This window comes from Aspergillus karnatakaensis (assembly GCF_047715665.1).
Source record: "Aspergillus karnatakaensis strain CBS 102800 unplaced genomic scaffold BJY04scaffold_5, whole genome shotgun sequence".
In the NCBI taxonomy this organism is placed as follows: Eukaryota; Fungi; Ascomycota; class Eurotiomycetes; order Eurotiales; family Aspergillaceae; genus Aspergillus; species Aspergillus karnatakaensis.
The window spans coordinates 320,762-343,227 of NW_027395717.1; the positions used below are offsets into that span (position 1 = coordinate 320,762).

At 50.6% G+C, this 22,466-nt stretch overlaps 6 protein-coding genes across 6 annotated transcripts; 3 read left to right on the forward strand and 3 right to left on the reverse strand.

Annotated features, from left to right (window-relative positions):
* Positions 1-454: 454 nt before the first annotated feature.
* Positions 455-3,017, reverse strand: BJY04DRAFT_118429 (ENTH domain protein). Its single transcript, XM_073708287.1, has 5 exons — positions 2,584-3,017; positions 2,278-2,515; positions 2,034-2,224; positions 1,872-1,983; positions 455-1,822 (listed from the first exon to the last, which is right to left on the reverse strand). The coding sequence occupies exons 1-5, from the start codon at positions 2,629-2,631 to the stop codon at positions 555-557; spliced, it is 1,857 nt and encodes a 618-aa protein (XP_073575653.1). The 5' UTR covers positions 2,632-3,017; the 3' UTR covers positions 455-554.
* A 729-nt stretch (positions 3,018-3,746) lies between these two features.
* BJY04DRAFT_214038 (uncharacterized protein) lies at positions 3,747-5,613 on the forward strand (the record flags this gene model as incomplete). Its single annotated transcript, XM_073715097.1, has 3 exons — positions 3,747-4,166; positions 4,223-4,369; positions 4,423-5,613. 3 exons carry the CDS (start codon positions 3,747-3,749, stop codon positions 5,611-5,613), a joined length of 1,758 nt encoding a protein of 585 aa, XP_073575654.1.
* Positions 5,614-5,957: 344 nt separating this feature from the next.
* Positions 5,958-7,178, reverse strand: BJY04DRAFT_179290 (40S ribosomal protein uS17). Its single transcript, XM_073709884.1, has 3 exons — positions 6,910-7,178; positions 6,365-6,603; positions 5,958-6,280 (listed from the first exon to the last, which is right to left on the reverse strand). Exons 1-3 carry the CDS (start codon positions 7,082-7,084, stop codon positions 6,212-6,214), a joined length of 483 nt encoding a protein of 160 aa, XP_073575655.1. The 5' UTR covers positions 7,085-7,178; the 3' UTR covers positions 5,958-6,211.
* A 204-nt stretch (positions 7,179-7,382) lies between these two features.
* On the forward strand, positions 7,383-12,487 carry BJY04DRAFT_230099 (kinetochore-microtubule binding complex subunit SPC105). Its single transcript, XM_073719217.1, has 5 exons — positions 7,383-7,723; positions 7,793-8,141; positions 8,200-10,781; positions 10,829-11,450; positions 11,506-12,487. The coding sequence occupies exons 1-5, from the start codon at positions 7,481-7,483 to the stop codon at positions 12,273-12,275; spliced, it is 4,566 nt and encodes a 1,521-aa protein (XP_073575656.1). The 5' UTR covers positions 7,383-7,480; the 3' UTR covers positions 12,276-12,487.
* A 78-nt stretch (positions 12,488-12,565) lies between these two features.
* On the reverse strand, positions 12,566-16,390 carry BJY04DRAFT_179294 (transcription factor domain-containing protein). Its single transcript, XM_073709885.1, has 6 exons — positions 15,731-16,390; positions 15,541-15,674; positions 15,095-15,480; positions 14,367-15,039; positions 13,769-14,314; positions 12,566-13,718 (listed from the first exon to the last, which is right to left on the reverse strand). The coding sequence occupies exons 1-6, from the start codon at positions 15,857-15,859 to the stop codon at positions 12,644-12,646; spliced, it is 2,943 nt and encodes a 980-aa protein (XP_073575657.1). The 5' UTR covers positions 15,860-16,390; the 3' UTR covers positions 12,566-12,643.
* Positions 16,391-18,310: 1,920 nt separating this feature from the next.
* Positions 18,311-20,691, forward strand: BJY04DRAFT_118484 (bZIP transcription factor). Its single transcript, XM_073708288.1, has 2 exons — positions 18,311-19,284; positions 19,992-20,691. Exons 1-2 carry the CDS (start codon positions 19,011-19,013, stop codon positions 20,555-20,557), a joined length of 840 nt encoding a protein of 279 aa, XP_073575658.1. The 5' UTR covers positions 18,311-19,010; the 3' UTR covers positions 20,558-20,691.
* Positions 20,692-22,466: the final 1,775 nt, after the last annotated feature.

The following is a 22,466-nucleotide window of genomic DNA, read 5'->3' on the forward strand; positions in this document are numbered from 1 at the left end:
GTGCAGGATGCTAAGACGAGGCCTAGTCCGGAACGGCTGACGATGTTGAGAGGCTGCAAAGCAAGTTATGCAGATTCCAGCGTGCAGATTGCAGATTGCAGCCCTCCAGAGAACGGCAGGAGGGGACTCCCCTAGAGTCAGCATCTCTGAATCTGATTCCTCGCTCTTCTGTTCTCCAAATGAGCGCCAATCAGCTCCTTTCGTCTGGAGCCAAAGCCGAGCCCTTGAAGAAGAGCAGCTGGATCTCGGATGCTGCGGCTGCCGATGTCCGAGTGGAGTATGTAACCCTTCCATGATAAACACAGATCGGTCGGGTATATTTTCCTCCCATATGGCCCTCCTTGCTTCTACAATACGACCTGTCATTTCAATACTGTCAGATTGCTGCTCGCTATTACTACATCGTGGCGCCCGCGCTGTGAGCCCCTATGCCAAAAAAAAAAAAAAAAAAAGGGATCGCGTAACAATAACATGTCGATAAGAATAAAATTTAGACATAAAACAGATGATAATAATACGGGGGAGAACATCCAACAACAGAGAGTCTGCTACCCTCACGAGTAACCCTGTCGCGGGAAGATGGGAACCGTGTCCAGCTGCTCCAACCCCCCCATAGTGCCCTGTTGACCATTGGCAGGCCATCCTTGCCCAGTCTGGTGTACAAGTGTACTCTGTCGGAAAGGATTTGTACTGCCTGTGGGCGTGGGACGAAGAGGTGCGGCGGTTGGCTGCAGGCCCTGTGACCGCTGAGGTGGTACAGATGAACTTCGAGCAAATGGATTCGTTCCCGTTCGTTGGGGTTGGAGAGGTGCCGGCTGTTGCTGCGGAGGTTGTTGGAGAGCCTGTGGGAATGGTTCCGGAGCGCCTGGTGTGAACGACGGGTTGGCGGTCGATAATCGCTTTGCGAATGGGTTTGTGCTTTGGCGATTCAGTGGGGATGGGGGTGTCGCTGAACCTGTCGGGGTACTCATCAACATTGACTGTCTGAACGGGTTTGTAGTTTGAGGCTGAAGAGAATTGGGAGACAGCTGCTGCTGCTGCTGAGACTGCTGAGGCTGTTGTTGTTGCGGAAAGGCCGCGATGTTGTTCTGCGGGATTGAGGGGAGTTGAGACTGGAATCCCTGGGCCTGTGAGTGCGGTGTGTAGCCACCGAAGCCGGCTCCCGTCGGGGTTGATTGAAGTGGTGCCGGCATCTGTTGTTGTCCGAACTGGTCGAACTGGTTGATATTCTGGGGTGCAAAGGCTGGGTTTAATGGACCCCCCTGGCCATACCCGGTAGGCTGCGGTTGCTGTTGGAATCCAGTCTGCTGTGGATAAAAAGCTGGCTGTTGTCCGAGGAAGCCAGGCTGTTGAAATTGCATCCCTTGTGGTTGAGCTTGCGGCTGAACTTGAGGCTGGATTTGCTGCTGTGGGTTCGGATCAATGCTATCAAAGAAGTCTATCAGATTCGAGGAATTCGTCTTCGGCTGCGGAGCAGGCTCCGTTCGGGGTCGAGCTGGCGTAGGGTCGGGGTTGGGGTTGCTAGCAGGCTTGTCACCTGTCATTGAGGTCGCTGCAAATGCACTATTGCTTGGGTCTTTCCCTTGTCGAGCAAGGTACTCTCTTCGACGCTGGTTGAAATCTGGATCGTTCAGGTCATCCTCGAGGAGACGCGTCAAATCTGTTGAGGCATGCTTGAGTTTGGGTATTTCGAGCCTTGTCGCTGACTGAAAGTGGCGTGCAACCCCCAGAAACTTGACAACCTCCTCGGTTTGCGCGGCAAAGGTCTTGTAGATTTCCAATGCACGCTCGCTATCGGGTCGCGACATCTCGAAATAGTGTTCTAATGCGAGGTCAGTCACGATTCATACAAATGCATTGAACTCACATACCTAAGACATTGATGGTTCCCTCGTTCATGACGGAGTAGAGCGTTAAAAGGTCTAGAGTCAATAAGCGGAAGGCCGTCAGGGTGATCTCATTCTCAACTTCATCCGTTAAGAGCTGATGCTAGTTAGTTAGGCCCAACAAGAGTCTCAGGATAGGATACCCACATCACACCGGAGCAGCTCTTTGATTTGCCTTTGCACGATTTCCGTCTCCCGCAGCAAGCCTTTTTCAACAGTGAGCCGTTTCATCCGGCCTTGTCCGCTTCGTACATAGTCCGTTTTGGTTTGCTCGAATGCTTTGGCGCGGGCAAGGAGATAGTGGGAGTATCTCCGGATGTTACGACCTTGGGGTTGAACTGGCCAATGGATGATTAGCATAGAACTAATAAAGGTAATATATTCAGCTCACCCTCCGATAGCCCGCTAACAGCGACCTTTCTCGGATTCTCGGCCATATATAGCAGTGTGGCGTCCAATTGGCCTTCCCGGATCATGAAGTGAATAACGATAAGAGCTTTGAATGCGACTGTCCATGTCGAGTCGCGAACACGAAGATGTAATGTACGGAAGATCTCGGCGACTCCAGCTTCGCCTGTATGCGTCGCTACTAGGATGTGTTCGATGTATTTGGACTTGGGGGCCGCAAGCTATATGGAGCAGACGGTCAGCATCCCGCAGGAAAACCTCAAAAAGCGCAGAGCAAGACACTACTCACCTTGATCTTTGTGGCCCCTTTGACCGACTTCTCGAAGTTTTGAGCCATCGTGCAGGCTAATTGAGTTCGCGATTGACTTGCGACGAGATTAGGAGACTATCGTGGCGCACTTGGTTGAACGCGTTCCAGACACACACGCCCGTTCAGATATAACAATATTCGGATTCCGAGTGTAATTATCGTAGATTGTGAATTGTTTTGTCCACGCCGACCCCAGATAATGTCATAATTGTTTAGACCATCCCGAGAAGCAGGTGTCAGGAGGTAGAGAACGGACGGGGTTGAAGGGATGGCTCGATTTCAATCGGTCCAGCCGGAGGAAGTAACGTAAGAGATTCACTTTATCAAAAAAGACTGTAAGCGACGTAAATGGCGAATTGGGCCAGGTTCACACAGCGGAAGTGGTCGTGGGGGGATTAAGTTGAGGAGGAGCATCACAACTGACGGACCCAGCTCCGGCTCCGCCTTTCTGGCTGTTGGGCATTGGCAACCTAAGCTGCTTTGGTCATCCACCTCGTCAATGCTCACTGTACAGCAAGATCGAGATGCAACTTTGGAAATAGTTACAAACACTTTGAAAGAAAATATTGCTTGTTGCTGTGCTACTCTACTAGTCCAAATTGATGGTCTTTTACCACGTGAGTTTCCTTTTTTCCTCCTTTGGTGGATCAAAACAGTTCCGCCGGATGTATATATTCGAATCATTCTTTGTTGGCCACACTCTTAAGTCCACCTCAAACTTCACTCATTTGTCTGATAAATAATCCGACCATTCCTCACATAAGTCACGAACTATCAGCCCCAGAGCTAAATTATCTCAACTACCTGGCTTCCCCGCGAAACAGCCTCGAGAGCCAGAGTCATTTTTCAACATGAAGTATTTAGAAGAAGTCGTCCGGGATTCTTTCTGCAAAGATGGCTTGATCGAATCCACTCATATATGCGACATTTGCGCGACTTGGATTCTTGATACGGACAGGATATCTCCTGCCTTCCCTCACTAAGAACAGCTCGCCGGCATTTGTGTTAGTCTGTGGCCTGGTGTACCTGCTTTACCTCAACTTCTCATGACCCATTACTAGTTTACAACTCATGAGCTCTCACCAGACATCTTAACAAGCTCGACCTATTCGACTGTTCGTCTTTGGATTCGAGATTACAACATGACTGAGTTCCAGGAACTGAATCCATTCCATAAGTCTCCTCAAGTGGCGTGGAATAACGAAATGAGGACAGTGTTGTGCTGTTGGAAGAAGTTTTATATGACAGACTGGAACGCTTTCCTGGACATCTTTAGTTCAATCTTTGCCCAAGAACTAATTGAGTGCGGTTTTACGGATGGAAGAGTGACGAACCCTCAGAGACTCCATACTCAATGGTTTGATATGAAGAACAAAGGTCACCATATTTGGGGAGATGTTCATCTCTCCCTCCACGACCCAGAGCCCTGGTTACCCTTTCTCCAGAAGATCGAAGCGATAGCAGCGTCTCAGAACTTGGTTCTACAGAGAAAGACGGAAAATGATGTCGATACTACTGGGTTTGTTTACCGGGACCGAGTCCGTACCTCTCAAGCCCAGAGAGTAAGTATTATATCTTGCTCTAAACTTTGTAGGGTATACTAACTGACTAGACACAGACTCCAGAAGACAACTCCCATGAACGACCTGCCAATCTTCCATTGCGAGAAGAAAGACGCGAGCAGCAACCACTAGATAAAGAGCAATGCCTCTCTACTGCTGGGGGAAAGACTTGTGTATTTTGTCATTGGGAGCTCTTGGAAAAGGTGAGTACACAACGGTTGGTATCTTGACATCACTGTATTGACCCTGAGCCTAGCAAAATATGGCAACCCGGGGTCTAGATTGGACCGAAACCCCTCCACTTCTCTACCGTTGGTGGAATGCCGGCTCGCAGGGAGTCAACTCAAGGGACATGTTCGTCGCCGGGCTTTTCGCAAATCCAGCCATAGGGTATTTCGCTCCTGAAACCATTCCTAAAGAGGAGTTTGAGCGCCGTTTCGAAGACCATATCCGCATCAAGCGTGCCCCTTCTCCGCTGATATCCACCTTCAGATCCGCTCGAGCGCCAATACATCGAAGCTTGAGAGAAAGGGAGGGGGCATCAGTATCTATCATAGATGCCGCGAAAGTCAAGTCCGAGGTCTATAGCGCGATGGGCTTCGTCAAAGAGCATAAAGTGAAGTTCTGGACTTATAACGGTGCCGGAGAGTACCTCATCTGGGGTAAAATTGATCGGGATGCAATAATATGCACGTTCAAGATTACGACGCTGCTCATGATAAGTGAAGAGCACCCTGATATCAAGAGACTACTACAACTCGAATTGATGGCATCAGAAAAGATGATAAGAAGACGTCTGCCTAAAAAATTGGCCGAAACAGCTGTCCGTCTGGACGATAGGGCTGGTATGACTATAGGAAAGCTGCTCTCCATCCTAGAAGTACCAGAGGAACATTGCAGAACCGTAAGCGAAGGCATTGCGTGGTCGTGGAAAATCAAGACCAGATATAAACCTTGGGGTGGTTTCTTTGAAGGGGTTGAACTCGGTTACAAAGGTCTTGACGAACGCATCATGCCCTTCCTTTCGTCTCCGGCTTCTGCAATTGGGGACCCGCACCCCGACGCAGATTTCTCAGACACTAGTGAAGATTATTCTATCGATGACGATGGCGATGGCGATGATACGGACACGGCGGACGAAGACATGGCAAGCCAGAGAAGTGGCGCCGGCCACGACGAGGCGAATTCCGCGACAGCAGAAAGCGATACTGTCAACACCCCGACACCCGGGCCTCGCCCTAATGTGGAGAGGAGTGTTCTCCTTCTAAATCAGATATCCGAACGACAGCAGCCCGAAACGATCGATCTCATCGATACTGATAGTGAACAACCAGACACTGCGCGCGAGGAGCTGGATTTGTTCGATGAAATGGTATACCTGGACGCTCCCAGGGCCCATGATAGCTTTGCGAACGAAAGGGCACGCGTGCGGTATTTGCTTGATTAGGCAGGTTGCGGGTAGGTAGCCTCCAGGACTACCTTGTGCCGCTTGGTTATCCCCGGCAATAGATGCGTTTGCCGTTTATTGAATGGTCTTGTATGCCGACCAGTTATTTTGCCTGTTCGAAGTTCATGGGCACGTTGTGGACGATTGATGAAGTCGCAGAAAACGACGGAGGATGTTCATGTCTAGAGACATTTGACGAATGTGCTAGCTTCGTAAAAACTTCGAAAACTCACCGGATGATATCAGCTTTTGTATTTATTATACTCCTTGAGTGTCCGCAGGGTCATCTACGGCAAAAATTGCGAACCCAGCTAGGAATGAGAAAGCAAAAGAAGGAAAAGAAATCCAGTCGTCAAAAAATCCCATTTCCGAAGTAATATCTTAGCACGATGACACCCAATTCCCTAGTTTGATGTACGATAGAGTTCTATGCAGAAGAACAGATCAAATTTTTTTCATTGGATATATCCTTCGCAAGGGTACCGGGACATGAAATCGTGAAACAATCCCAACCCCTCGCACTGCTCCGCTTGAATCCATTCGCGCCGCTGCCCTAGGTTGAATTTTCTCTCGAGAACACCCCTCTTCGTCGACACGCTTAGAACTTGGCAAAAGACTTGACGGCCTTGCCGGTGCGGGGAAGGACACGGAGGGTGTTGAAGCGGACCTATTGAAGATCATGTTAGTTGTGCTCATGTGTGAATGATTGTCATGCCAGTATTGCGGGCTGGTGGTTTGCGGAGTCACGTACAGTCTTGCTGAGGGGACGGCACTGGCCGACGGTAACCCAGTCACCTTCCTCAACACGGAAAGCGGGAGAGACGTGAGCGGCAAGGTTCTTGTGACGCTTCTCGTAACGGTTGTACTTGGGGACGTAGTGAAGGTATTCACGGCGGATGATGAGGGTACGGTGCATCTTGGTGGAGACGACACGGCCGGTCAAGATACGACCACGGATGGAGATCTGGCCGGTGAAGGGGCACTTCTTGTCTGTAGTTTTCAGGTTAGTTATCATATACCCAAGCCGATGGAAAGCGTGGCCAGATGTTCTTCCCCGGAGTCTGAGAATTGAGATTGCGGAATCCTGATCCATCCCCGGTTTCTCCATGCCCTGTTGCGAAAAATGCGATTCTTGTGCCAATCGAGGGGATAGCACTTGTCGAACAACATCTTGAGTATCTCCTCCACAGATTCCGCAAATGTTCTCAGTTCCAGACTCCGAGAAAGAAATTCTTCGCCAATCCACCAATTCGCAATCCTTGAATCCCAGAAAACTTCATAACAGGTCGTGCATACCGATGTAGCTACCCTCAATGGCGGTCTTGGGGGTACGGAAACCAAGACCGACATCCTTGTACCACCGGCGAACCTGGCCGACCTTCTTGCTCTTAGCCTTGGTCTTAGAGTTGAGGAAGATGTGAGGCTGCTTCTGGAAAGCACGCTCCGACTGGACGGTCAACTCGGTGGCCATTTTTGCGAGAATTCAGTCGACGGGGAAACGGGGTCGAGCTGGGTGAGGTATTCGTCGCGAAGGGGGGGTTGTCGGATTAGGTCTGTTGTCGACGTCGACTTTTGAGGAAGATCAAATTTAGCGATGGGGACAATTCAGTGTGGAAGTTGTGCGGTGGCGGCGCTAGTCCTGTTCCGTCTGCATCGCTAGGGCTGTTATGTAAGCTGATATTTGTTTACATTTTGAGATCACATGACTCTCCGCCGGGGTGACGCGCCTTTTGCGGGCGGAGAAACCATGCTGATATCGACGGTGGTTTGCGATATTTCATCCGGTACCTTGAGCTGCTTGTCTTGTTGCATATAGACGGCGGACGTCCTTATATGCTCTTGTCTATGAGCGCGACATTTTCATCTCATGGCGTCTCGAGGTGAGTCCGCGGGGTCGTCCCGTCCCCGATCTCGTCGCTCTATCGCCCATGTCCCGCGATCGAGATTGAACATCGGAGGGGATAAGGAGAATGCGACGGCAGACATTACAGCCCCTCGCCCACTGGCTGGTCGTGAGGGTCTCACGGCGAAGGAGAAGAAGTCTCGTAGCAAAAGTTTGGGTCCCGGAGGACTGGATGCGCTTCAAGACTCAAATGGGAACAGACGCAAGGTAGACAACTCTTGGGAACAGTTGGTGTGATATTGTCTCTCTGAAGCAACTGACAACGTGTTTACATAGTCTACTGCAGCCTTCCCTCTCAAGTCAATCCTTAAACCAACGGTTCCTGTTTCCCCTGTCCGGAAGATACCAACTTTCGAAGAGACCCGCAAAAAGACGCCAGCTCGCGGAGGCAGCGAGGAAGAGAACGGAAAGAGCGCGATGAAAGAAGGCCTCTTGATCGATTTCGATACGCCCGCACAACAATCTGTTGACAAGGGGGACGACACAGCGAACCCGTTTGACACTTTCAATGCTTCCACTATCCGCGATGAAATGGCTGCGGTCAGGGAACAAGAAGAGAAAGAAAGACGGGAGAGGGAAAGAAAAGCGGCATTACAACAGAGAGAAGCTCGGCGGAAGTCAATGGGTATGTTCATGCTAACCAGGTATTATATAGGGGTGTGCAGCGCTAACGAATAGTTCAGCGAACCGACGTGTCTCCTTTGCTCCTGAAGCAACACTACACACATGGAATGTGGTAGAGATACCTGACGACTCAACATCCTCATCTGCCTCGAATTCAACACGACGCGCCTCTTCGTTAACGGAAGCCCAGAAACAGCAGCCCGCCCCCTCCCCTAAAATCAGCGAACCTCCAAGCTCACCCGAGATTGATGCAGCCTCTGATATTGCCTTTTCACCAGTCCAGTATCCCGACTTGGTGCAGCTGGGTAATCGGCCTTCAAGTGGAAGCTATGCACTTGGATCATCCCAGGAAATGTTCTCTAGCCCGTTCAGCGGGAGCGAAATGAGTGAGGATACAGGATTGCAATCGCTCCCCGGAGACGATAATGATGACGAGGACGACGGCGACTCTTCGGAGTCCGGGTTCGAAGGGGAAAGTACTGCGATGAGTATGGATGACATGACTGCTCAATCGAATGCGACCGCGCAAACAGACGGAACTGAATCAACAAGCGGTACTAGTCGTTTGAACGAAGCCTTGCGGCAGGCTCGTCGAGAAGCTGGTACTGGCGGTGATGACGACGAGGACGATGATGAAGTTTCAATGGAGATTGCGGATCAAGAGATTACTGGCGCCTTTCAGCCTTGGATTAAAAAGGGACAAAGGCAGAGCTTTGACTGGGAGGATCTTACCTCTCGCAATGACCAAGAAAATGTTGACCCTTCAAAATCCTCCAACTCCGCTCCCCAGGAGAATGCAAGCGATAACGGTGACGAGGACATGAGCATGGAAGTGACTAACGCTATCGGGCGTATCTTCCCCAACCACCGTCAAAGCTTAGGTCGCCGCAGGTCAGTCGGTGAGGAAACGAACTATGAGGAGCAAACCATGGAGTTCACGAACGTTCTGGGTGGTATCGCCCAACCGGTATCGCCTGCGAAGTCTGTTGGCGCTAATAGCGAGATGGACAATGACGAGGAGATGACCATGGAATTCACATCCGTTGTAGGAGGGCTTCTGAATAGGGGTACCCAGCCTTCAGGCGCTGAGAACCAAGGCGCACCAAGCCAGTGTCAAGACCTTGAGTGGGATAATGCGGAAGATGGTATGGACGACGGAGTCAACATGGAGATCACCGGTGCTGTTGGTGGCATTCTACCAGCTGCTCAGGACCAAGATGAATTTGCGCATGAAGACAAGACTGCTGGAATGGATATCACTACAGCCGTGGGCAAGATACTGACACCGGAACATGCGACAATCAGCAACGAGACCCAGGACAAGAATATGCAAATCGAAAGCTCCCCCTTCCAAGAAACTGTCAGACAGTCCCCGGCCAAGTCACCAGCAAAGTCACCGGCCTCTTTCCATGTCACTGTTGTCGCCTCTGAGAGTGGCAGCCCGAGCCTTGCTAGTGTTAGGTCTAGACGGACAAGACAGAGCTTAAGCCGCAACACCCCCACGACGCCGACAACGACCACACCCCAGATGTCACCTAGCAAATCAGCCTCAGTGCTCCCAAAGCCGTTGACCCCGGAACATGAGCCCTCTACGCCTGGGCAAACCCCAACGTCTAGGAGCAAGGACAATCGTAGCGCATCGCCAAGAAAGTTGTTCCAGCCTGAGCTTCAAGTTGCCGATAGCCAACGAAAACCTTCTGCTCGCAAAAGTCTTTTTGGTGCAGCCGGAGATTCTACTCCTTTGTTTGTACTTCGACCTCCAGGCGCCAGGCGCTCATCGGGCCTTGGGATCGATAAAGAAGGACTTGGGTCCCCTAAGGTTGCAGCTATACTTGACAAGCGACGATCAATTGGCGAGGAGGCTGCTGAATTCATTCCTCAGGAGCAGAGAGCGCAGGGTGTACGCTTCGAAGACCCTCTCAAACTTCAAGAAGAGGTTGACCGGGAACGCGAGGAGGAAGAGAGTCGAGAGGATGGCCATATGCCACCATTCAATGATCGAGACCCCACCGCGAATCTGAAAGATATGATATCAAGTCTTACACCTAGAAAGAATAAGCTTCGCGGCCGTAAGAGTCTTCATGTTGGCGCTGCGCGAGGTCTTCTCGGGAAGCGCCCAGCGGAGCTTGACGAGGACGAAGAAGACGAGGCTCAACACACTCCGAAACGATTAAGACGCCCGGAGGACATGAGCCCTGTCAAAAGTGTGCGGCTGCCACCCCCTCCAACCAAGGAAGAAACGGTTGGTCGCGCGAATCGTTCGCCGGTGCACAAGTCGCTCGCAGCATCTCCCTCTAAAGCTAGCACGACTCCGACTCAAGAGCCGAAGGCCGTGCCTATCACGAACAACTCCGTAGCGAACTCACCCGAGGCCGAAAAGGCTGAAACAGGAGTCAACAAGGATGAGAACCTTGAGCCAGACCCAGAGCCAATCCAGCTCCAACAATTCTTGAAGTTGGCCAAAATAGGCTTCATGGAACTTGAAACCACTAAACGACGACATACTACCGCGCCGGACAGCATCAGTAGAAGGGCGGCTAGACTATCGCTTGAGAATGATGGCCCGTCTAGCGCTGCCAGCTTTGAGAACTGTGTTGCCGCCGGTTTCTGCACTGTGCCGATGCTGGAGTTATATCAGCACGTGAGTTGACCCAAATCATACAAAAGCTCTTCACTAATGCTTTCTAGTCTTGCCGAGAGTTGAAGTCTTATATCTCTGAAGGAAGACAGATCATTCGCTCTATTGAAACGGAGACATACGCCGACAATCCACCTCTATTCCGAGAATATATGAACGCGGCCCCTGACATTCGCTTACTGATGGACAATCAGTTCCGCAATGTGAAAACCCATACTAGGCTCTTGAGCAAGGCTACTTGGTACGAGTGGCGTATGAAGCTTACTGAAGGTCTCAAGGAGGGCCTAGACCGACACATGGAGGAAATGAAGGGGGACGAAGATCTTTTGTCAAAACATGAAGCGATCCTCAACGAAGCCGTCCCGGCACTGACTACTAAGCACTCTTCTCTTGAACAAGAAGCTGCGCGCCTACAGCAGCTGGCTGATGAATTAGAGAATTGCGATCAGGATGAACTGTGGGGCGCGAGGGACAAGCTCGCTAACATCGAGGACGAGATTGAATCCAAGAAGAAGCTGCTCCAAGAGTTACAAGAAGAGGTGCAGGACAAAACAGACACCATAGAAACTGGAGCAGAGCTCAAGGCAGAGTTCACAGCTCAAATTCAGGAAGCAGAGAGAGTAAAGGAAGAATGCCGCGGGTGGAGCCACAAGGAGATCCGTGAGCTTAAGGGTATGTTTGTTTTTTTCGTCTGACTTTATCAAATTCAATGCTGATGTTCTTACAGACTCCGTTCAACGCATTGAACACAAAACTGGATGGTCTATCAGTTCCGCGTCTGCCTCTGAGACCGGTCCAGTGGTTACCATGTCTTACCGGCATCAACTGCAACTGAAATTCCACCCTGGTTCATTTCACATTGAGGAAGCTGCCGATTCCTCGACCAACACGAAAACCGTCACGCCCATTGAATTGAGCTATTCTCCCGAAGACGGCACAAAATCAATCCCACAATCCCGTCCGCTCTCAGCCATCGCTCTCCTCATCCTGAAATCCCTCCAATCCCATGTCGGAACAATCAACCAGCCAAAGACCGCACCAAAGGACCTGCTGCGCTTCATATCCGAAGCCTGGGACCTCGCATCAAAGGTCGAGGAAGAAGCCCGCATGCTCGGCTTCCATGGTGTAACCAACCTCCGTCTCTCGGAACTCGACAACAAACCCTCCCTCAGAGCCCGATGCACTCTTCTCGGCCCCGCCTCTTCACACGAAAACACCCAGACTACATCCAACAGCAGAATCGACGTCGACTTCGCCGTAACAGCGCGCATTCTTGACAGGAAAGGCGAGTTCGAAGTCGGCACCTTGGACATTCATACCGAAGTCCTCGCTAGCAAAGTTTACGGCTTCGGAACAGATAACGCAACTGGTCTCTCTGAGAAAGAGATGCGCAGTATCCTTAGCAGGGAGTTGAAGGGACATGGAAAGTCGGGCGTGAATTTGGGAAGTGGGGTCTGGAGTAAGGCTGTTCAGATGCTATCGGGGAGGGTGTTTTAATTCTAGGCTGATATAAGCCCTAGCAGGGAGCTCTATGTTTTTATTTCGAGTTTTTGCATGATTATTGAGCGGGCGTTTGGGGTTGAGTCTGTGATGGGATGGCCTGGCGCGGAATATGCTGACTTAAACTTATCGGGAAGGTTCTTTTGCGACTTGTTGTCTTACCTATGCCATGCCATGCTGATACCACAATTTAAGATCTGTCATTACACATTGAATTTGCCTACGGAGTAGAAGGTACCGAATTCTGGCCTTCACGCGAGGAATCAGTCGATAGGTCATAACACTCGGCATCCATGCTGAATCGTGGGGTCTATGATCGCCTACATTAACGCGCTAAACATCTAGGATACACCGCCGTTTGTAATTCAATATCCATGTCCATAGTTCCCGTTCATCCACATCGTCGAGGGATGATGATTCCCATGCGCTGTGGCATGGCCACCATGGTGCTGATTTTGATGCCCTGAATTTACACTTCCATGTTCATACCCATATCCCATCAACGGGACCTGGCCTGTCGTAGCCGGCATCGACGTCGGCATCGAGGCAGACGCAGAATTATAAGTGTCGTCAGGACCGGAGTTAGGAATCGTACCGGGATGAGAGTGAGAGTGAGAATGGGGATCTGCATTCGGATGTGGATTCCCAAGCATACTTCCTAGAAACTGCCCCCCGAAGCCTAACTCCCAGTCTGCAGATAACGGGATCTGCCACAGGTCTGGCTGTGTCATTGGCATTGCGAAGGGTAAGGAGGATTCTGTAAATGACGGCAGGGGGAAGGGCATATTTAGGTTTAGGTTTAGATTTGAGGGCATGAAGGGGTGAGCGTTTGCGTTTGCGTGTATTTGAGGTTGCGGCTGGTAGTGGGTCGTGGTTGCGGGTGGTGCTGCGGCGTGAGATCGTTGTGCATGTTCTTGTAGGGATTTTGGGCGCGTAGTGGCGGTAGGGCTGGAGCTGGGGCTTGGACTTGGGGTCGGTGTTGGGCTTTTGGGGACGACGTAGCCGGACGAGTTGATAGGAGGTAGGCCTTCGAGGTTGGGGATGTTGACCGTTGTGGTTGTGGCCGTTGTGGTTCTGCTTGTAGATGATGAGGGGTTGGATGGTGAGGATGAGGAGGTGGATCGGGGTGGTGGTTGTGGCTGTAAGGGCGCGTGTACTGCTGTGCGAGATTTGGAGGATTTGGTCTTCGACTCAGAAGCTGCCTTGATTGACTTTTGATCCCGTTCTAGAACGGTCCGGGCAATCCGCTCGAATGTCGTGCTCATGCGTGTCATGAATCGAGCGTAGTTGCATGGTCCATCGGCAGGGACGAGCGTGGCGAAGAATGTGGCGGCCATGTTCAGGGACTGTAGGTCATCTTTGGCGGTCGGTTGCTGACTGTTTCGTAGGATGTTCGCAAAGATTGTCATTACGGCTAGGAAAACGAAGTATAGCAGAGACCTAGGTAGGGTTAGCGAAAGTGGCTGGTTTTGGTTTCGAACATATTTTACCATATCCATGCGACATCGCCCCAGGGTAGATTATTCACTAGCTTCAAAGTGTCTCGAGCAGCTTGGACGCAGACCGCTGCTGAACAAGAGGACTGATTCAATATGAGCCTAAGATCGAGCTCGGGTATGTTTTTACTGCGGGACTGGTAGATGAAGTTGATCAACATCGGTAGACGGTGGATCATGATCAGTGAGTTGTAATACAATAAAAAGAGGCCAGCAGACGCGAAGCCAGCAAGAAAGTCTTCACCAGTACCTCTCTGCTTGAATAAGGTATCAAACTGACTGCTGCTCTTCCACTCCTGAAGTTCCGCATGTAGTTTGTGAATCATTTCGCATATATTAGCTGTGGTTTTGTTCTCAAGTGCCCTTGCTGAGTAAAAGTAATGGTAGATCCTGCTCCTGATCAACGCAAGACGACAGATCTGAGGAAAGAATGGCTTATTGTCAGCCATTATAAGACAATCAGAGGTCTCATCAGAAGGAAAATCGACATCAAAATCATCAAAGTGCTGAGTTGGTGCATTTCCGAGTCTGATTGATATGCTAGCGGGCCCATGTTAGGTCCCGGACGTCACAAGCGAGGGAGCAGGCCTACCTTTGGTCGAGGATGTAAGCAATCCAGAACACCTTCTTCCTCTGTTCTTGCTCAGTTTCTGAGAGATACGGTCTGGGGATTGCACGATGAAGCCCCATCCGATGAGACGAGCGTATAGCTGCGGTGACAATAGGTACTGTTGACTGGGTACCGGAGTTGCCGCGGAGGAATAATGCCATGCCCAAGAGAGCTTGTACACTTAGCAAGTCCGTTCGTCGGAGTACTAGTTCGGAGTAGACTGAGAGAGCGTTTTTGTAATACAGCCACGCCTTCTCTCTGTCCTTTTCAGATTTCTGACTATTTGAGAACCGGTACTCGTAGGCCAGAGCAAGGATGATGTTGATGCTAGCCCAGCGAGCAGCATCGTCACAAGTCTGCTGGGTATACTGCCACTCAACGAGCTGCATGAAAGTATCTTCGTGATACAGAGGGAAGATGAGATTCACAGTCCGGAAGTAGTCCTGCAACATAGAAAATACCTCAGCCCTCGGCGGCAGCGGCTTGAAGACCTTGGAGGCGAAAACATCATGAAATACATCAGGCCGCCAGTACGCCCAGGGGCTGTCGAATTTCGAGTTGGAAAGTAGTGTATTGAGTGAATTGGCTTCGCCAGACCTGCTTTTGATCCATTCAACTCCTTCCCTGGTGAGTATCGAAAGGGGCGTCGACCGTCCTAAATTCGTGATTAATAAAGCTCTAACACAGTAGGATAAGGGAGCATCATATACCGATGTACAACGAGCTCTCTTTGTCCGCCTTCCACCCGGGTGGCCCACTTTTCCCTGTGGTTGGGCGGCTGCATTGAAGAAGTTTGGGTAAAGTATCGAGTTCTGATGATTGCCTTTTGGCTTCTGATAAAGGCGAGTCTCTTTCAATAGAAGTATTGTGAGAGCATAATGTGTGGCTAGACACCTCAGCACTTTCTTCGCGGTGCCCCGACAGGTGGTCCGCAGGAACATCGTAGCCATCTTCCATGGCGCTATCATTATCGTCGTCATCGTCCGAGGTGCCACCGCCGTTGTCAATATCTGGGCTTTCAACCAGTATTCCGGCAGTGCGGAGCAGGGACTCGGTCTTTCTAAGGCGCTCCTCCAGTGTCTTCACGTAGTGCGACCTGATGATAGTTAGCCAAACGACCAAGTGCATCTTATGAGCGATGGTTATGTGCAAATACCTCTTGGAACTGTCCGTCTTTTCGTTTCCTGAGATTGTCTTGCAGTTCAAATTACGGCGCATACATTGGATACATGTGTCGTGAGAGCTCTCATATTCGCACTTGATCTTTCTTCGATAGCACGCTTCGCATGCCTATTTAAACAAGCTTACTATGATGCTCTGCAGGACAGACAAGGAGGTCTGCTTACCAGTGGTTTACGCCGCCGAAGTCTAGAATCATGGCTTTTGCCGGACCTTGCATTATCGTGTACGACAGAACGAGCATTCCGCATGCTGTGGGCAGGCATTACTCTAGCACCCGGCGCGGAGGGCTGCATGACTCCACACCTGAATCAGTAAGTTGACGGTCTCATAAGTCCATGAATAGCGCCTAGGGCGTCTTAGGTTGTCGTCCCAGAATATTGAATAGTAATCCAGCTGGATTTGATTGACCAATGGTGACCTCAATGGTGACCTCTGCGGCGGTTGATGGCTACTCCAGCATGGAATCCAAGCGGGAAAAAAACGCGGCAGTGGCGTCTAGTCTCCAAGATCTAGAAAGGATAGACTATTGTCGGTGATTGAAAATGATGCCGCAATGGGAGGAGCAGATTGTCGGCTGCGCCACACAAGATGGATGAGTCCTTCGCCAACTCTGCAAATGAGAAAAACAGTCACTCAAACGCAGATGTGAGGTGACAGCAAAGTAGATTGCCAGACTCTGATAGAACCAGAGCTATTATTCGACAGAATGGTAAACGATCTCATTGCGGAGAGCAGAGAGATCTGAAAGCCAAGGTCGTGGCGGAGGCTGTTTGATTAGTAAACCGAGTACACTCCCGGGAGTCGGCATCGACCCTTTCCGGGTCAGCAGCCTCCAGGTTATCTCCGACCGATCAACCACCTCGTCTTCTACATTTTGTAGAGTCTAGAGTACCCTTGAGTACCGCAAGCTACCTGCCTTTCGTGGGACAGAACCTTCTCTATCCCAATCCACTACTAACTCGCACAACAACCCCGCCGCTCGTCGACAAACACTCCCAGGAAAATAATGACCACTCGAAACGTAAACTCCGGCCCTAACATTGACAATCAAGCTTGGACCGTATGTCATCGCAATGCCGAATCATGTTTGCGGGGAAGATATTTCATCAGTTAATTCACTGAACCTGGGAAGCTGAGAACAATCTCAAAGCATCCAACAAGCCGATCTGAGAGGAGGAATTCAGCAGCGAACGCTTCCAAACATTTGAATACAGTCTGGTTCCCTTGGGTGCCCGGGCGCATGAGGATACTTGCTTTGATCGCAATCATGTTCCAGGAAGTTGGAACTCGTGGTGTGAAGCCCCTTGCGTTGAAAAACTCAGACTATCACGGCAGCCTGCAGGACCACGTTGGCTCGCGATCGCGCATAGAGTACTTCGAGGCAGAATCATAGCTGTTCGCGCACGGATGAATTATCTTTCTTATATATGGCTGGGGCCTGGGCTGCTCCTCCGGCTGAAATGAGTGGGTAACATACTCCGTCCCGAGGACCCGAGATCAAGTCTGATTTCGAAGAGCAAGACGCCAGCACGGAATCAATATCCTGACTGCCTGAGAACTCTGTAGAAAGCCGCTACGGGTGATTATGGCCTTTCCTTGTGTTCTGCTGGCAACGAAGATCTCCCGATCTCGTGAAGTACACCTCGATCAATCATCGGCTCGTACCTAACTGATGGCTTCCGCCTTATCTCGCAAAATCACGACATCGACAACTTTATAGAGAGCGGAGAAGCCAACAAGGAGGTATCGCCGGGATTTGGAACGCAGAGAGTGGCCCCGCGGGATGAGCAAGTGTGGGTGGGTACAAACTACCAAGACAAACGTAACGATAACTCTCTCATTGAGTCGTTCAACCTTGAAAGGACGGGAATCGGGACAGTTCGATGGACACATTCAAGGTTCCAGCCTTCCAGGGCAGCGCGCTCATGATGAATACCATTGGCATGCAGTCTCTAATCTGGGGAAGGTGCTGACTGACTCCTGCGCCGACGCCGCCGACCGGTCTCGGAAATGCCATGATTCAGATTTCAGAGATCCGGGATAGCGTCAGGAAGCTCCTGATGAGCTTGTTGCAAGGCTATTCCGCTTCAATGAGGATTGAGAAACAGCCAGAAGCTAGGACCCTGCTCGGCACCCAATAATCGAGATCCGGAAAAGCGCCAAAAGTACGAGACTTGCGAGTATTCCGAGGCCATCTACGTTTGAGGTGGGGAAAGCCGCTATGAAGCAGATGCAAGAGCAGGGACGGTCAGCAACTCCGTACTTGTGATAATTGGGAAGTGTAATGTGTTTTGACTTGTTGTGATTCGTTCAGAAAGTTGAAACAAAAGGGAAGGGAATGCCAAATGCAGGTGGGATTCATCCTTAACCATGGAAGGATTGATTAATTGGTCCAGATACTCATGGAGAGGAAGTTTGGCTGCTGTGCCTGTATCAGAGCTTACCAGACTTACAGGGCTGAATGTACCGACCCGTAAACTTACATCAACAGCGCGGAGGGCGGAGGTGTAAGTTATGTAAGCGGAGGTAACTTAGTTACTATTAGTGGTACCGTGATTTCGTTACCTACAGGAAGCCGCCCCTGGTGCAAGGTGTGGGCGGAGATTCGAACCCCCTAGCCAACCCTTTGCAGCTCTCCTCTCGCCCCTCGGATTACTGCTATCAAAGTAGATACAGTTCTGTTGTTCTTCGTACTTTCTTCTCTATTCCAACTACTAGCCAAACGACATCCATTCTCACGCACCTGGTAGCTTGTATGCGCGGAGAGATTTCATCATCCTCGGGAGGTTGGAACTGACGAATAGGAGCAGGCGATCACGACATTTCTCCATTATATCAGATCATCAACTAGCAACGAAGGCGTGAGACGATCCCCAACAGCGTGCTCTCCCGCCTCACACGAAATCGCCTCGCTGAGACAGAAACACGGTCCTTTTGCTGGTCCTGTGCTTTTCCTCCGTAACACCTCCCACGTTAAGGTGGCTATCCTGGTCCAGGCGTCGCTACGGATTCCATCCGCTCTCGTGCTTGTGCGTACGTGGCTGGCCTTTCCGCGCTATGCGATTGGCATCAACTGTGCAGAATCAGATTCAGAAACAGATATCTTGGGCCCAAATAATCATTCAATTCCTCCCCCGACAGGGTTTTGACTTTCTGGATAATCCCAGAAAGTCACTGATTCAGTGATTCCTGAATAATCGGCGCCTTTGCCCCAGCTGATCGGCTGGCGACATTTGCGTGGTTCTGTCACCATCGATTCCCCGTCCTGCTTTACCCCCCAAGACAAGCCACCCAAGCCTTCTGTGTGGCCGGCTGGTTAATCAAGAGCGATTGACCAAGAACTTTATTCCAATCAAATCAAAGATTGGGGGCCGCAGCAAAGCGGAGAGATTGACCAGCGAGGAAGAGGCAGGCGCCGTCTTAAGAAAAGCTCCTGCAGGCAATATGTCAGATGAACAAATCGCTCGTCAGACAACCTCGAGCTTCGATAAACTTGAGAACTTCAATTTCCTCCTCTCTCGACACGACCCTGAAATCGCAAAGAGCCGGCAGTACTCCCTGGACACAGATACTCCTGCTTTGGCCAACCCCCCGAATTTAAACATGCCATACGACCCTACCGAGGGCATGGGCGGCTTGTCCGTCAGCTCCTACGAGAGTATTGACGACGACCACAGCCCGATCGATGTGCGAGGATACCCGTATCATCATGGACATGGTAAGTCTGAGCTTGAATGACGCTCTGCATCACATTCTTTGCGCCATTTTTATGCTTCCTGGTTCGTTTCCCTTGCATTCTTTGCTCAAACCAACGTCGGATGGTGCAAGAGCCACTGCCGACGCTGGCCCTGGGGCCTGGTTACATTTGCGAAACTCCAAGAGCTGTGCGTCCTTTTTCTGGGGAAGAAGCTTCTGAGTTTCGGGCTGTGCCAGGCTGTCAGCTATTATTGTGACCCCTTATCCGAAGTTGATTCTGGGGAATCCAAATCCGGACATCGTGAACTCCGTCTCTTAGAGTCTCGCTTTGTAAAACGTGGTTTATCCCAAGTTCCTGCCAAAGCCAACCAACCAATACCGTTGAATCCCTTGTTTCTTTTTCTCGAACCCCGTCTTTGTTCCTTTTTTTGTGTCTTGTCCCCAATATCCCACTTTGGTAAACACACGCTATGAGCACGCAATCGATCACACTTATGACACCGTCGGCCGCCTGTCATTCTCAGGCCCTCACCAAGTGACCAAGCTTCAATTACCCTGGCCCATGCTCATCTCCAGGTTGCTTCGGGGTTGCAATGTTCCTTTGTCTCCGCCCTTTTTATGATAACGATTGTTCCTCCCCTTTTGCCTTATCTCTTTCTTGACCTATTAGCCTCTTGAGCCGCTTCCTATTCGCTTTAATCCCCATTTACTTACATCTCTCCTGTACAGCCGGCGATAAAACCATCAACTATTCAGTGCCCGACCACATGCTGTCACATTCAGCTTATCCCCTTTATCCTCCAATTTCATATGGACCGGATGAGGTTGGACATGCCCCAGGGGCAATGACCCCTTCGGACGTTTCGTCCTCGATCTCACCACCAAATGGCCAAATTGGCAACAGCAAATACAGCACTCAGATCTCAGGCGACCACATCGCCTCTGCTCTCGGTCAAGAAGAGCATTCTCGTCGAGCAGCTGAAGAAGATCGACGACGTCGCAACACCGCAGCGAGCGCCCGTTTTCGCATGAAGAAGAAACAGCGCGAACAAGCTCTCGAACGCACCGTCCGAGAGACCACCGAGAAGAACGCCACCCTGGAAGCCCGTGTCGCACAACTCGAGATGGAGAACCGATGGCTCAAGAACCTTTTGACTGAGAAACACGAAGCAACCTCGAACCGAATGCCGCCTCCTGGACCAGACGCGTCGCTGGGTCATCAAAATACCACCATCACCGGAAGCGGACAAAAACATATTCAACCAAAAAAGAAGGGCGTCGGCACTGATAACTAAGCGCCAAAATGAAGTTTATCTGCTTTATTCTCTGTGCTGGCTTGGTTTTGATGCGACGATATCTTTGAATTACCTCTTTGCGATTCTCTTGAGTACTTTGACGGGCTACGGTGCGATTTTTTGTATGCTTTTGGGATCATCAATTCGATACCCTCTTCCACTCGTCGTCTGGAGTTGCTATGCTCCAGGCGAGCCATCTGTCCGAGGATGGAACATTTGATGATGTAATGAGATTTCCTTGTTTTTTTACTCTCCTCACGCTGCTCTCATGGGTTATATATTGGATTCATTCTTTGGTTATATACATGTACTAGGGACCTGTTCGTTTAGAACCGCCGGTTGGGGAGGGGCAGGAAGGAAGGAAATTCGGAATACGATCGGTTATGGTCAAAGACCGTTTCTGACACTTTCACTCATCTGGTATATAGCTGATATAGGAGTCGTCGGCTGGACTCGCGTCTCTTTGGTTCAGTCTGGTTCCGCAACAATTGACCTACAATCCTGCTCTGACATGATGACTACCCAAACAATACCACTATCGATGGCCTCACTCGCAATTGCAACTGGCTGCTAGACCTAGAACGAGCTATGCGTTATTAAGGGGCTGTCCTGTCTTTTCACCATCGTGTGGAAGTGTGATGGATACGCCTCCTGTCGATATTCGCCAAGTCCAAAACGCATTGCGCCATCGACACTAGCAATGAGAGATATCAGAGTAAATGCACCCTCATTAAATGCTTGCCGGAGAGAATGATGACGGAATAGTAGGCTGAATGTAGCAATGGAGATCAATAGTCAAGATCCAGTTGCTGATGCGCAGCCGTGAGGTCGTAGTCGGACAGAACCGATGTGCCAGCCTCCCTAATCGGGCATGCGCGTGCACACCACTGGCAGCAGTCTCGTAGCTTTCGTACGCCCGAGCTGAGCTGAGCTGCCTTCCCTCTCCAAAGTCCGACCCTACCTCCAACTCTGCCGCAAACTTCCCTCTTCTTCTCCAACTAACTATGCTCCATCAAGCGGAGCAGTCTAGTGGGATGAGTCCGACCTACTGTATCGGTTCGTCTGAGAAAATCTGACAAATTCTTCATTTGCTCGAGTCATTGCCCGTACTTCTGGAATGCTAGACATCTCGTGTCTCCCACGTCGACGCTAGAACGCCCGTCAGGACCTTTGTGCTGACGCATGGGGCTGTTTCATTTCTCCGTGGTGTGGCCATTGAGTCCGGTATCTGGTCATAAGGTACGCAATAATAATCTATTTGGCTGGCGACTCATATGTCCAGCTGCAGCTACTACACCAGAGCCATGTAAATTATGTCAAGGGGATATGATTCTCTGCATATAGCTGATATGCTGACCTTCTCATGTCGCATTAGGACCTCGATTGCACTCACTCTTTCGCACACCGACACCCCTATGCACACCCGGGCAGACCCAACTCACCACAGTGGTAACATTCGGCTCAATGGCTTCTACGCGGCCGATAACTACCAATTACTAGCCTTATCAGCTCTACCTGTTCCTTCTCGATAAAAGCTTTGAGATGTTCGTCGTCGACAAGGCAACCTCTAGGCCTCGAGAACGCTGCTCATCATATGGCTTACGGCGTCCTCGGAGTTATTTATGCCTTGCCCGAAGGCCATACCCCATGGGCACTCTAAGGGTATAGATCTGGTAGCTCTCAGATTCTTCTTCTCTTACTAGGCCTGTACTTTCTGATAGTCGAAGTTCGACAATAGTTACCTCGAGCTCACCACAATCGGTGCTAGGCTCATCGAACAACTTAGACAATTCAGGCCGAAGTCGCCATAGGATTGTGAGCCTAGGTGATAACTGGATTCTATTCTTGCTTCTCCCACTTCATATCAGCTAATACACCCTGAGACCCAGAGCAATCTTTCACACGCCCT